We start from the raw sequence: 15,191 nt of genomic DNA, 5'->3' as shown, positions 1-15,191 counted from the left end.
GGCTGGACTACTGCAATGCTCTACTTTCCGGCTACCCGGATAAAGCACTAAACAAACTTCAGTTAGTGCTAAATACGGCTGCTATTTTGATCATATTACTCCAGTGCTAGCCTCCCTACACTGGCTTCCTGTTAAGGCAAGGGCTGATTTCAAGGTTTTACTGCTATCCTACAAAGCATTACATGGGCTTGCTCCTACCTATCTTTCCGATTTGGTCCTGCCGTACATACCTACACGTACGCTACGGTCACAAGACGCAGGCCTCCTAATTGTCCCTAGAATTTCCAAGCAAACGGCTGAAGGTTGGGCTTTCTCCTATAGAGCTCCATTTTTATGGAATGGTCTGCCTACCCATGTGAGAGACGCAGACTCAGTCTCAACCTTTAAGTCTTTACTGAAGACTTATCTCTTCAGTAGGTCCTATGATTAAGTATAGTCTGGCCCAGGAGTGTGAAGGTGAACGGAAAGGCTGGAGCAACGAACCGCCCTTGCTGTCTCTGCCTTGCCGGTTCCCCTCTATCCACTGGGATTCTCTGCCTCTAACCCTATTACAGGGGCTGAGTCACTGGCTTACTGGTGTTCTTCCATGCCGTCCATGGGAGGGGTGCGTCACTTGAGTGGGTTGAGTCACTGACGTGGTCTTCCTGTCTGGGTTGGCGCCCCCCCCCCCCTTGGGTTGTGCCTTGGCAGAGATCTTTGTGGGCTATACTCGGCCTTGTCTTAGGACGGTAAGTTGGTGGTTGGAGACATCCCTCTAGTGGTGTGGGGGCTGTGCTTTGGCAAAGTGGGTGGGGTTATATCCTGCCTGTTTGGCCCTGTCCGGGGGTATCATCAGATGGGGCCACAGTGTCTTCTGATCCCTCCTGTCTCAGCCTCCAGTATTTATGCTGCAGTAGTTTATGTGTCGGGGGCTAGGGTCAGTTTGTTACATCTGGAGTATTTCTCTTGTCTTATCCGGTGTCCTGTGTGAATTTAAATATGCTCTCTCTAATTCTCTCTTTCTCTCTTTCTTTCTTTCTCTCGAAGGACCTGAGCCCTAGGACCATGCCTCAGGACTACCTGGCATGATGACTCCTTGCTGTCCCCAGTCCACCTGGCCGTGCTGCTGCTCCAGTTTCAACTGTTCTGCCTGCGGCTATGGAACCCTGACCTGTTCACCGGACGTGCTTGTTGCACCCTCGACAACTACTATGATTATTATTATTTGACCATGCTGGTCATTTATGAACATTTTAACATCTTGACCATGTTCTGTTATAATATCCACCCGGCACAGCCAGAAGAGGACTGGCCACCCCTCATAGCCTGGTTCCTCTCTAGGTTTCTTCCTAGATTTTTGGCCTTTCTAGGGAGTTTTTCCTAGGCAGTTTTTCCTAGCCACCGTGCTTCTTTCACATGCATTGCTTGCTGTTTGGGGTTTTAGGCTGGGTTTCTGTACAGCACTTTGAGATATCAGCTGATGTACGAAGGGCTATATAAATAAATCTGATTTATAAATAAAGCAAATTTCCTTCCGCATGGCAAAGCGACGTCCAATTGATAAAAAATATTGCCGTAAAGAGTGCGATTTGCGACACAACGAAATAAACGATACAGCATAATATGAATTGATAGACGCCCCAGATCTTGATTTATTTTGTCTTAAGTCTGGGACTATGCCTTTGAATTATCAAACCATTTTAATGAGTGTCATGTAATTAAATCAACTAACAATTTTGCATAGTACTCATAGCAATCCTTCATTGCCCAATGAGAAGATGCTCATAGCAGGGGGCTCATATCAGATTTCTTGATCCAACATCCTCTCACTCTGTATCTCTTACAGGCAGTAGACATGGAGGATGGGAAACCTGATCTGCTGCTGGTCAAAGAGGAGACAATAGAAGATGGACCTGTGAGCATTGATCTGCTGAGTGGACTAAAGATGGGGGAGCAAGGTAAGGGAGAAATACATATAACCTACATACAGTAATAGATCTTCAATGTGAATAGTAATACATATAGCCTACATACAATAATAGATCTTCAATGTGAATAGTAATACATATAGCCTACATATAGTAATAGATCTTCAATGTGAATAGTAATACATATAGCCTACATACAATAATAGAAAAGTGATGCACCTGGTTATTATTCTTCATTTATACAATGAAACCAATATAACTTATGCTTATATAGAAAAACACATATTATAATGTATGAACTTGACCAGGTAATTGACTCAAAAAATGTATGAGTTTCCCTTCATCAACTTCGGTTCAACATACTATGGGGAGTCGCATTCTCGCGTCTTCGGTTGAAGATCTACAATCACGCCTGACAGTGTCTCGCTGGAAGCCCTGCCTTCCACAGGTGATAAGCATGAGGCACAGATTCCTTCCTTCAATTATTCTGCTCTTCACCTCGGTGTGAACAGGAATGATTCACACTACTAAAACAAACAATTGGAAAACAAGACTTACGTTGCGCCAAATAAACTGTCCCATAGTGGTAGAGCGTGCTCACCCTCTGGACGTTGTGTGCTTTAGTTTGTATTTGTTCTCATAAGTTTCCTAATCACAAACAATTAGTTATGCTTCAATTTGCTAGAAGAAAATGAGTAAAGCGGTTAAGAAAGCGACCGAGACGACGATGTGTACATTCCCCCAGTCATGCAGTTATACTATTTCTCTGAAAGATACTCACGATTTATGTGTATTTTGTCTCTGCTTGGAGCATGCTCAGGTGGCCCTCGCTCGAACCAGTCCATGTGCGCATTGCCACATACTGGGTGCAAACTCCTTGGTAAGACGTGTCGCACTCTTGAGGAAGCTTGGAGTTACCGATGGCAACTTTCCTTTCCCGGATGCCGGTACCTCGCCTGGGACTGAGGTGCAGGAAGCAGAGAGAGACTTGGGGCTTTGGTGGAACTAGCCTCCCAGCTAGGAAGTAGTGAGCTGGCTGGTTTGTCTCCCATGATGACATACAGGGCACAGGTTCGGATGATTACTTGGTGTTCTGGATGCTCCAGGAGATTCTCGGAAGAGGACTTAGTTCCGGGACAGCCACCCCCTAACGCTACGTGTGTAGCGGGGGAAACCCTGGTATCCAACACATTGTTCATAGAATTGTGCTGCAGGGTGGCTATACATTTGGAGTTGAAGTGGCCATGTTCACACCCGTGGCAGAAGTCATCAAGGTTCGGTGGGAAGTACCTGCCCCCTGTGGTTGCCACAGTCAAGTACCACCTATCCCCGTTTATGGATTTCGAAGAATTTACGACAACCTGGTCCAACCCGCATTCAGCTAAGCTGATGCTGCATGGTATGCCCCCTTCATGGATCTGGAGGGGATGGATTGGACGGGGCTGGTGCACACGCCTCCAGTTTATAGCAAGCTACCTGGCTACCTAGCCTGTTGGATAACAAGGGTGTGGCTAATACAGATCCTACACTCCCTAACAAGCACTGTTGTTTTTCAGCTGCTCAGCTGGATAAGATGTATCGTGCAGAGGGGGTGGCTGATCTCTGTCGTTTGTAGCTGTACTGCAGATCTACCAGACAGAGTTGCTGCCGGACTGGGCACTTCTTTGGCCGCAGGAGAGCCCCATGCAGAGCTCCTGGATGAGATTTGTTACGGCTGACTTCATTCTGTGCACGTCCCGGTGCACTGTTCTGGTACTCGGAAAGAGCAGGGGCGCTGCTGTGGTGGCACACTGTTGTCTTTGACGTTTTCAGATAGAGAGGGACAGACAAATGTCCTCCGGGGTTGTCCGGTTCGGCCCTGAAGGCCATGCACGCCTGGTTCAAGGCCAGAAGGAAGAGGAGCAGTGCGCTTTTCTCCCTCTGAAGTCCTTTGGGGATGCTGGGCCTGCTAAGCGGGCTGTCCTGGGGGCCCGGCCCAGCACAAGGTCAGACTGGCTTGATTGCCAGATGCAACGTCAGTCTGCCTGCCAGGGGTGACATGGTCCTGCCAAGGCGCGGGGGAAGGATACCTCAGGCAAATGTTTCCACCTAAACACATTGCTTCAACCCCATTGTTTTTGAGTTTCAAGAGTGTTGTGTATTCCACATGTGAGTTCAATAAAACATGTTCCTCCACAGTCAGACACAAGTTTGTTGAGAGTGGTGGAAACATTTTTCCCAGGCCACTACTGGGGGCGTCATGCCCCCTCAGATGGCACTTTACAGGAGACTCGCTGCCAACTCCAACCAATGGCGCACATGTGCACTGTCACCCTGGGTCATGCGAACAGTGACTACAGGCTACAATTCTTTGTACGAATCACCCCCGCGTTTTGCGGCGTCATCACGTCAACTGTTCTCCAGGCCTCAGTGCCAGTATTAAGGGAGGAAATATCCTTCCTGCTCCAGGCTGTTACTGTCTGTACGTCACAAAGTTCCCGAGGTACCATTTCGAGGCTATAGCCTACAAGTTTTTGGTACTCCCGTTCGGCTTGTCCTTCTCGCCTCGTCTTTTCACAGGTGGTGGAGGCAGCTCTGGTACCCATCAGGGGCTGAGTGTGTTGGCCTATCTGGACGATGGCTGATAGCAGTCAAAGGAACAAGCAGTGTTACCCACATCGAGGCTAGTTAGACTCATCCTTAAATTGTGCTTTTCTATCCCCGGAGAGGGTGTTCGGGTTCCAGCTCTGTCTGGCCCAATTTTGGTTTGGGTGCACAGTACATTTTCGCAAGTTTCATCTGCCTACTGGGGATGATGGCTTCTATGATGGTGGTCATTCCCTCTGGATTATTATTGATGCAGCTGTTCCAGTGCTGGGTCCGAGTAACGCGCTTTGATGCATCTCGTCACCTAAACCGGTCAATTCCGGTGTCCCCGACATGCCTTCGGGCACTGGCCCAGTGGAGGGATCCCCAGCTACTGTCGCAAGGGGTTCTCATGGGCCAGGTGTTGTCCCACAAGGTGGTCACAAAATACTTCTCCCCCCCAGGGGTTGATGACGGTGTCATAGAGCCCGGCATATCAATTACCTGTAACTTACTTACTTACTTCTCATTGAGGGACCAGAGTGCCCAGTTGGAAGCGATCGCTCTGGTGCACCAGAGGCCTCACCCTCCTTTACGCATTTCCACCAGTGGTTCTGGTTCAGCACACGTTGGAGAGGGTGCGCCGGGAGGACTTACCACTGATTCTTGTGGCTCCCTGTTGGCCCAGGCAGCCTTGGTTTTGCAGACATCATTCACCTTTTAGGTGGGGACCTGTGGCAACTCCCGTTGCGCAGGGAATTATTGTCTCAGGCGCACAGGCAGGTTTGGCACGTGAGGCCGGATATTCAGTTCCAATGGGCCTGGCCCCTGAGAGGGCCAATCTGATGGCTAGAGGTTTACCGTCAAATGTTATTGCTACCATTCAGTCTGCAAAGGCGCCCTCCACGACAGGGCTGTATGCGTGTAAGTGGTAAGCGTTTGAGCTATGGGGCCAAGATAAAGGACTTGTTCCTTATCAGTGCTCTTGGAGGGACATCCTTATGTTCCTGCATGAGCTTTTCGAGCAGGGGCGGGCATTCTCAACATTTAAGTGTACATGGCCGCTATCTCAGCGTATCATTTGGGAATTGACGGAGCCTCACCAGGGGCCCACCCCCTGATTGTGCGGTTCCTGAAAGGTGTACAACGTCTCAGACCGGTCTCTAAACCTATTGCTCCCACATGGGACTTGGCTCTGGTTTTAGAGGCACTATGTGCTGCCCTCTGAGCCTCTGGAGTCAGTGGATCTGAAGATCCTCGCCTACAGAAGGTCTCTGCTCATGGCTTTGGCCTTAGTTAAACTTGTTGTACTTGCACACGTTATCCGTACACTCTTCCTGGACTCAGTTCACCCTGGGAGACTAAGGTGACAATGTGGCCTTCGCCCCGAAAGTCATGTCCTTTAGCTTTAGAGCTATTTCCCTTTTTGCCTCCTCGTTTTGCTTCTGAAGAGCAAAAGAGGTTACATGTCCGGTGTGTGCTTTACGCACATACTTTGAACTGACCTGGGATATCCGGTTATGTGACCAGCTTTTTGTATGTGTTGCTAATCCAGCTCGCGGCAAGGCGCTCTCTAAGCAGTCTCTCTCCCACTGGGTTGTGGAGGCTATCTCCCTGGCATATAGCGACAAGGGTTACCTAGCTGTGGCAGCTCCCACTTCACAAGGGGTCTGGCAGCGTCTTGGGCGTTGTTTAAAAGGTTGACTAGAGGAGATATTTGTGCTGTGGCGAGTTGGGCATCACCACGCACGTGATATTTTATTGCTTGGATGTCACAGCTCCCAGTGTAGCCCACAGTGTGCTTACGGCTGGGAAGGGAAGTAACCAGGCAGCGCGCTGTGTGCGCAATACCCAGGTCTGGGTGGTCTGCCATGAGATGTTTAATTTAGTATCCGTATGGTTCTGCTTGGGGCGTGATTATATTTCCCCATAGTATGTTATACTGAAGTGGACTGACTGAAAGGGAACGTAATGTTATGACTATAATACTGTTCCCCGAAGGAGAGAAATTAGGTACAACACCTGTTTGGCCCCGCACCACCAGTTCCTGTGCTCGATGAAGAGCGGTATTAAATGGAAGGAATCAATCCAGTTTCACTCCTACAGGGAACAGTAGTTATAGTCACAACTTTGTTTTCTCTGCCATATTTGTAAAATCGTTTTTTTTACCTCTTCCTGCAGGTGGTTGGCTGGAGGCTAACAGAAGAGACTGGACGGCCATTTTGGATTCCCAGACCGATGCAGTTAAGGGCCCAGGGGAGAACGTCACTGAGCAGGCCAGGACCAGAGGTGACATAGTAGATGTCTGTGGATGGGACAGTGTCCTCAACTCTGGGCCTGGGATCAACACTGTTAACGACAACCAGAAACAGACAGCCAAACACAAAACCACAACTGAACTTAGTCTCCATGACAACAGACTGGCTGAGACCAGGGCGAGGCGTAGATTTGGTCTGCGGGGACGGGGAGGTGTCTGTATTAGAACAGCCACAGACTTGGCTAGCGATGCTCTATCCTGCTCCTATAGTTGTGATTCAGAGAGACTGATGACTCCTCAGGTTAACCCCCTAACAGGTGCTGCCTTCAGCCTGCCTTCTATAGGATCTATCAACTGGAACATGGACCCTGCCACAACACAGACACTGCCTTGCCTTCATCCTCCTCACACCCTCCTAATGTTAAACCAGACCTCAGACAATGCTTCAACACTAAATGGCTACACAAGCCCATTGACAAATGACAGTAGTAGAGACGGAATCAGTAAAGAGAAGCGCTTCCCGTGTTCGTTTTGTGGGAAAGCTTTCAGTTTCCCCAAACAGGTGGAGATCCACCAGAGGATACACACGGGGGAGAAACCGTTCGGCTGCCACCTGTGCCGGGCCCGTTTCTCCCGATCGACCCCCCTGAAGAGGCACCAGAGGGTCCACACAGGGGAGAAATCCTACAGCTGTCCACAGTGTGAGAAGAGGTTCTCCCACCAGCACAATATGAAAGTGCACCTGAAGGTCCACACGGGAGAAAGGCCGTTCGCCTGTACGCACTGCGGGAAGAGGTACTCAGAGAGGAGATACGTCAGGATACACCTTCAGAAAATGCACACGACCCATGTATAGAGTATAGTGACATGTAATGTAATACAACCATTTTGCTACACCCGCAATAACATCTGCTAAACGTGTATGTGGCCAATATAATGATTGATTTGATGATTTAGTACTAGATAGTTTGTAGTTCATTCTGTTGGATTTGGATGTAGTAGGGAACTGGATGAGGTGAACTGAGGAAAGAATGAGTATGATGAGACAGAGTATGTTGATGGTTGGTGTGATGGTGTCTGTAAAAATGCTTCACTGATGTAAAGTGGCAACCTTGTCCTGTTTGTGTGCAGTGTAATGTTTGATCCTTTTCCAAAGTATTCTAAAATGTAATTTTATCAAAGTGAGGGTACCAGATTTACAGAAAAGGTCAAGTGTTACCATAGTGAGAAGTTATTCTACTTGTCACGTATCATTTTGTGCAATAAAAGTACTGTATTTCACATGAGTGTAGGACTATTTGATTGAAATTAAATAATACAAAATTGACTGTGCTGACTTACTTGGTTATTTTTGTGTCATTGCAGGCCCTGAGTTTCCCTTATCTCAGTCAAAACAAAACATGATACTTAATTCACATATGGACATTTTTTTATAAACTACATTGGCTCCATATTGTTAGGTACTTGAATCAGTGTTAGAGATGGGCTTGACTGTGGTTAACATTTTATAATATTATGTTTGTGTTACAGTAAAGTTTCTTATATAAATCTTTAAATTATCTTCTGTTCAATTTGTGTTTACTTTTCTGCAGTCCATGGGGACCTGCTGATATCCAGTGTTGCTGGTAGCAGAGACTGGACCTCTGAAGCAGCTTGTCACAAACCATGGCCCCAGATCAGGAGCCGTCGCTGTTTCTTCCAGAGTAGAAACCAGGAACGAACCACGAGGGACAGAGACTCCACCACCACACAGAACACAACCAGTGGACAGGTGGACTGAACAACCTCAGTCCTGGTGGTCATCAGAGAGACAGAGGCTCCAGTCAGGGATCCAGTCTGCAGCCCAGACCCTTCTCTTCACAGTCTCAGAGCAGGGATTAAGCAGGGCCTGGGGCTGATAGAGATAAACCCTCCTGTTCCTATGATACAAACACCACAGTATCATTGATGAACAGAGCAGGTCACCCTGGGCTTCAGCATTCACAGAGAGCGGTGGGAGACACCCCTGGTGGTAGCCTATCAGCAAGTCTGTCTTCTCCTTCAGGGTCTCATCTAATGCCTGGTGATTGGGTTCTTAGAAAGCCTGGGCATGGGTCTAGCTACCTCAGTGTTACCCCACCAATACAGACAGGGTCAGGATGGGCGTTCAACACGAAAGTTACCTAGCCTACATCACAGCACAAAATTCTAACAACACCCAAAACAATGTCTAGAGGAGGGAGCTCAAAGACCAGCTACCTGAGGGTGGTGGCTCCTGCTTCTCCCTCCTCTAGTGTCATTAGGTCACAACGTGGGAGGTTGAGCATTAGGACGGACGCCGACAAGCCGTACGCCTACCCCACGTTTGGGAAGCACTTTACTGAGGCGAACTGTGAATAAGCACCAGACCGTTCACACCAAGGAGAGGTCCTTCAAGTGCAAACTATGTTACAAGGGCTTCTTCCGGAGTCGTCTTATCAGACATAGGAGTGTCCACAACGGGGATAAATCTTAGTGTGGCTTGAGATGTACACAGGGGATATCTGGGAACCATTCTTTGGTGACATATTATAGTTATCATGTGAAGTGTCTTGGGTAAGAGGGTAATTAACCACATACCCCTTATTAACCCGTCGTTAACTTATTTGAAACAGGCATAAACAAATACCTGTTTTTAGAGAGAAAGTCAACATGGGCTAGAACAAGACAGTTAAATATTTACCTTACTGAGGTGATGTAGATGGAATAAAGTCATTATAATATTTTCTACTCTATTCTTGCTAACACACTGTTCTTTATAAACAAGTATGCTCTTAGCTTGAAAGATACTGATCATAGGAGATTTAGGGCTCTATTTTAACAAACATAATGGTAAATTTTAGCATAAATTTGCTTTTTGGTCTTAATTTAAAGGTGCAATATGCAGAAATCGCTCCACCATTTCCTGGTGGCAAAAATTCTAATAGTTTGCCTAATTTCAGTTAATGTGCCAAAACAAGCAGTGTAGAGAATCATTGTACCATCCAAACCGCTGTGAAATATATTTTAATAAACCCAAAATATTGTATTTTCAGCTGTTGGGAGCTGTTGTATGAAACCAAAAGCAAGACACACAACTGAAGAATGGGAACCATAGAAACAGAGCACATAGAACAGATTTACAGCTTCTTAGACTTGCTTTCAATGTGAATGACATATCTATAACTCACATTTGTATGTGAATTTGAGGAGGTAGCACAAAAAAGTTACATATTGCAGCTTTAAGGTTAGGCAAAAGGTTAGCAGTGTGGTTAAGGTTAGAGTTAGGTTTAAAATCTGATTTTAAGAAGACAAATTGTAGAAATAGGAAGGGTTTATGACTTTGGGTCTGTGGTAAGTAGTGACGACCCTTGACCCCTCACTGGCCAATCAGAACGTGCTCCATGGCTAAATATGTGGTTGCTTCAAGTTGTGTATTTATGGTCTTTTATGTATTGCATTCTCATCAACTCCAATTCGAATGTTAGTCTGTTATAGCCTAGTTTGCTAATTAGCCTACAGAAACAAAATAATTCAATGTAGGCCTATTCCATATTTGCAAAATATGTTTAACATGTTTGCAGTCTACAATTTTCGGAGTAATTGCATGGCTTCAAGGGCTGTTCTAATGCACGACGCAACACAGAGTGCCTGGACACAGCCCTTAGCCGTGGTATATTGGCCATATATCACAAACCTCCGAGGTGCCTTATTGCTATTATAAACTGTTTACCAATGGAATTAGAGCAGTAAAAATGTGTTTTGTCATACACGTGGTATACGGTCTGATATACCACGGCTGTCAGCCAATCAGCATTCAGGACACGAACCACCCAGTTTATAATGTTAAACATAGCATTCGCACTGAAATGCAATCATTATGTCTGAGCCATGAACATGCCAAATGTTGTTAATAAGAACGTTTAAATTCACTAGGCTATTGATAAGACCTAAAAGATTATGAAAAATTCGAATAAACTTTGTTTTAAACAGGCTATCTCTAAATGGTTACAGACACCAGAATTGCTCACCAGAATAAGACCCTCAATACTTATTGGAAAGGAGCATCAAGCTCATCACCTTGCACATTCCCCACTCTGTGAAGTTCATCATAATTTATTTCATCTGTAGACTAATAAACAGTGGTGTAAAGTACTTAAGTAAAAATACTTTAAAGTACTACTTAAGTAGTTTTGGGGGGTATCTGTACTTTACTATTTATATTTTTGACTACTTTTACTTCACTACATTCCTAAAGAAACTAATGTACACTGCTCAAAAAAATAAAGGGAACACTTAAACAACACATCCTAGATCTGAATGAAAGAAATAATCTTATTAAATACTTTTTTCTTTACATAGTTGAATGTGCTGACAACAAAATCACACAAAAATAATCAATGGAAATCCAATTTATCAACCCATGGAGGTCTGGATTTGGAGTCACACTCAAAATTAAAGTCGAAAACCACACTACAGGCTGATCCAACTTTGATGTAATGTCCTTAAAACAAGTCAAAATGAGAATTGAGCTTTTAGATATTAATAATGATCCTACATTATATTTGTCAAACATGACTGGTGTTTAGCCTATATACAGTGGCTTGCGAAAGTATTCACCCCCCTTGGCATTTTTCCTATGTTGTTGCCTTACAACCTGGAATTAAAATAGTTTTTGGGGGGTTTGTATCATTTGATTTACACAACATGCCTACCACTTTGAAGATGCAAAATATATATTTTTTTATTGTGAAACAAATAAGACAAAAAAACAGAACTTCAGCGTGCATAACTATTTACCCCCCCAAAGTCAATACTTTATAGAGCCACCTTTTGCAGCAATTACAGCTGCAAGTCACTTGGGGTATGTCTCTATAAGCTTGGCACATCTAGCCACTGGGATTTTATCCCATTCTTCAAGGCAAAACTGCTTCAGCTCCAAGTTGGGTGAGTTCCGCTGGTGTACAGCAATCTTTAAGTCATACTACAGATTCTCAATTGGATGGAGGTCTGGGCTTTGACTAGGCCATTCCAAGACATTTAACTGTTTTCCCTTAAACCACTCGAGTATTACTTTAGCAGTATGCTTAGGGTCATTGTCCTGCTGGAAGGTGAACCTCCGTCCCAGTCTCAAATCTCTGGAAGACTGAAACAGGTTTTCTTCAAGAATTTCCATGTATTTAGTGCCATCCATCATTCCTTCAATTCTGACCAGTTTCCCCGTCCCTGCCGATGAACAACATCCCCACAGCATGATGCTGCCACCACCATGCTTCACTGTGGGGATGGTGTTCTCGGGGTGATGAGAGGTGTTGGGTTTGCGCCAAACATAGCATTTTCCTTGATGGCCAAAAAGCTCAATTTTAGTCTCATCTGACCAGAGTACCTTCTTCCATATGTTTGGGGAGTCTCCCACATGCCTTTTGGTGAACAACAAACGTGTTTTGCTTATTTTCTTCTTTAAGCAATGGCTTTTTTCTGTCCACTCTTCCGTAAAGCCCAGCTTTGTGGAGTGTATGGCTTAAAGTGGTCCTATGGACAGATACTCCAATCTCCGCTGTGGAGCTTTGCAGCTCCTTCAGGGTTATCTTTGGTCTCTTTGTTGCCTCTGATTAATGCCCTTCTTGCCTGGTCTGTGAATTTTGGTGGGCGGCCCTCTCTTGGCAGGTTTGTTGTGGTGCCATATTCTTTAAATATTTTAATAATGGACTTAATGGTGCTTCGTGGGATGTTCAAAGTTTCAGATATTTTTTTTATAACCCAACTCTGATCTGCACTTCTCCACAACTTTGTCCCTGACCTGTTTGGAGAGCTCCTTGGTCTTCATTGTGCCGCATACTTGGTGGTGCCCCTTGCTTAGTGGTGTTGCAGATTCTGGGGCCTTTCAAAACAGGTGTATATTTACTGAGATCATGTGACAGATCATGTGACACTTAGATTGCACACATGTGGACTTTATTTAACTAATTAAGTGACTTCTGAAGGTAATTGGTTGCACCAGATCTTATTTAGGGACTTCATAGCAAAGAGGGTGAATACATATGTACCCACCACTATTCCATTTTATTTATTTTTTCAAATTTGTTGAAACAAGTTATTTTTCCCATTTCACTTCACCAATTTGGACTATTTTGTGTATGTCCATTACATGAAATCCAAATAAAATGCAACAAAATAGTAAAAACGCTAAGGGGGATGAATACTTTTGCAAGGCACTGTATGTTCCTATGATATACACACACCACAGTATCCATGATGAACAGAGCAGGTCACCCTGGGCTTCAGCCTTCACGGAGAGTGTTGGGAGACTAGTCTATCAGGAAGTCTGTCTTCTAATGCCTGGTGAATGGCTTCATAGAAGGCCTGGACCCGGACCTTGGTTTAGCCTTCCTCAGCTACCTCATGGTTACCCATGAATACAGACAGGGTTTGGATGGGCGTTCACCACAAGAGGAACCAAGCCTATAACGCAGCACACAATCCCAACAACACCCAAACAATGGCTAGAGGTCAAGGAGGGAGGTCAAAGACTAACCACCTGAGGGTGGTGGCTCCTGCTTCTACCTCTGGTGTCATTGGGTTACAACATGGGAGGCCGAGTATTAGGACAGACGGCAATTAGCTATACGCCTGCCCCACGTGTGGGAAACGCTTCACTGTGGCGAACTATGTAAAAAGCCACCAGACCGTTCACACCAAGGAGAGGCCCTTCAAGTGCAAACTATGTTACGAAAGCTTCCCCTTCCTGACTAGCCTTATCAGATATGTGTCCACAATGGGAAGACATCGTAGCAGTGTGGCTTGAGATGTACACAGGGGATATCTGGGAACCATTCCTTAGCTGACATATTATAGTTGTGAAGTGTCTTAGGGTAAGACGGTAATTAACCACATACCCCTTGTGGTGAAATTGTAATCAAAAGGAGAGACTTTAAGATTTCTTCAAAACAATCAAACCTTATTATTTAATTACTGCAGTAATGGAGCTGTGAATGTCCATTCCTAATTGTAAACAAGACGATCACTTTTAGTCTGTGCTTGTGTGGTGGTGACTAAGAGCCAATAAAACATCTGCCTTGTTCTTGCCAGACAGCCTGTAGTGAGTCAGAACTTAATCAGCATTAAGTACTAGCGGGTGAGGACATTCACAGCCGACCGCTTAGATGAGCTCCAGCTAACCGTTTTTTCATGGTCCTTCGTATTGCCTGATACTGACCTAGTTCACATTGAAGATGTTCCAGTATCCAAAAGAGTGTTATCGTTGTCCAAAGGGAGAAAAGACACATTTTTTTTAGGACTTTTTATTGTGGACATTAACACAAATACCTGAATGTTGTGCGTGCATCGAAATGTAAGTTGCCTGGGTTCTTATTTGGGGGTTTGACATGCTGTGTAATAATGAGTAATTACCACTAATTACTTTGTTATTTTGATAAGCTTGCAGACATATTTTCTACTATACTACCAAACTAGTCTGTAGTGTACGTGTGTTGCCAATACTGCGATGCATATTGTCTATAGACACACTGAACAAAAATATAAATGCAACATGCAACAATTTCAAAGATTTTACTGAGTTACAGTTCATATAAGGAAATCAGTCAATTTAAATACATTCATTAGGCCCTAATCTATGGATTTCACATGACAGATAACTTACAAAAAACGGTAGGTGCGTGGATCAGGAAATTAGTCAGTATCCTGTTTGACCACCATTTGCCTCATGCAGCGTGACATCTCCTTCACATAGAGCTGATTAGGCTGTTGATTGTGGCCTGTGGAATGCTGTCCCACACCTCTTCAATGGCTGTGCGAAGTTGCTGGATATTGATGGGAACTGGATCACATCAGTCCACAGCAGCCCAAACATGCTCAATGGGTGACGTCTGGTAAGTATACAGGCCATGGAAGAATTGGGACATTTTCAGCTTCCAGGAATTGTGTACAGATCCTTGAGGTGATGGCTGCGGATGAATGGCAAGACAATGGGCCTCAGGATCTCATCACGGTATCTCTGTGCATTCAAATTGCCATAGATAAAATGCAATTGTGTTCGTTGTCTGTAGTTACTGCCTGCCCATACCATAACTCCACTGCCAACACGGGGCAGTCTGTCCATAACGTTGACATCAGCAATCCGCTCGCCCACACGACGCCATACATGCGGTCTGTCATCTGCCCGGTACAGTTGAAACCGGGGTTAATCCGTGAAGAGCACACTTCTCCAGCGTGCCAGTGACCATTTACCCACTGAAGTCTGTTACGACGCCGAACTGCTGTCAGGTCAAGAACCTGGTGAGGACGAAGAGCACACAGATGAGCTTCCCAGAGACAGTTTCTGAAAAAATTATTTGGTTGTGTAAACCCACAGTTTCATCAGTTGTCCGTGTTTTTAGTCCCAGACGATCCCGCAGGTGAAGAAGTCGGATGTGGAGGTCCCGGGCTGGCGTGGTTACACGAGGTCT

The 15,191-nt window shown here is 45.3% G+C and overlaps 1 protein-coding gene across 1 annotated transcript; it reads left to right on the top strand.

Moving 5' to 3' along the window:
• The first annotated feature begins 1,420 nt into the window (after nucleotides 1-1,420).
• On the top strand, nucleotides 1,421-8,057 carry LOC115191345 (oocyte zinc finger protein XlCOF8.4-like). Its single transcript, XM_029749223.1, has 2 exons — nucleotides 1,421-1,937; nucleotides 6,654-8,057. Exons 1-2 carry the CDS (start codon nucleotides 1,835-1,837, stop codon nucleotides 7,583-7,585), a joined length of 1,035 nt encoding a protein of 344 aa, XP_029605083.1. The 5' UTR covers nucleotides 1,421-1,834; the 3' UTR covers nucleotides 7,586-8,057.
• Nucleotides 8,058-15,191: the final 7,134 nt, after the last annotated feature.

The sequence above is a fragment of the Salmo trutta genome, chromosome 4 (genome assembly GCF_901001165.1).
Source record: "Salmo trutta chromosome 4, fSalTru1.1, whole genome shotgun sequence".
NCBI lineage: Eukaryota > Metazoa > Chordata > Actinopteri > Salmoniformes > Salmonidae > Salmo > Salmo trutta.
Note: the sequence above shows the minus strand (reverse complement) of the source record. Positions and strands in the feature narration are given on the sequence as shown.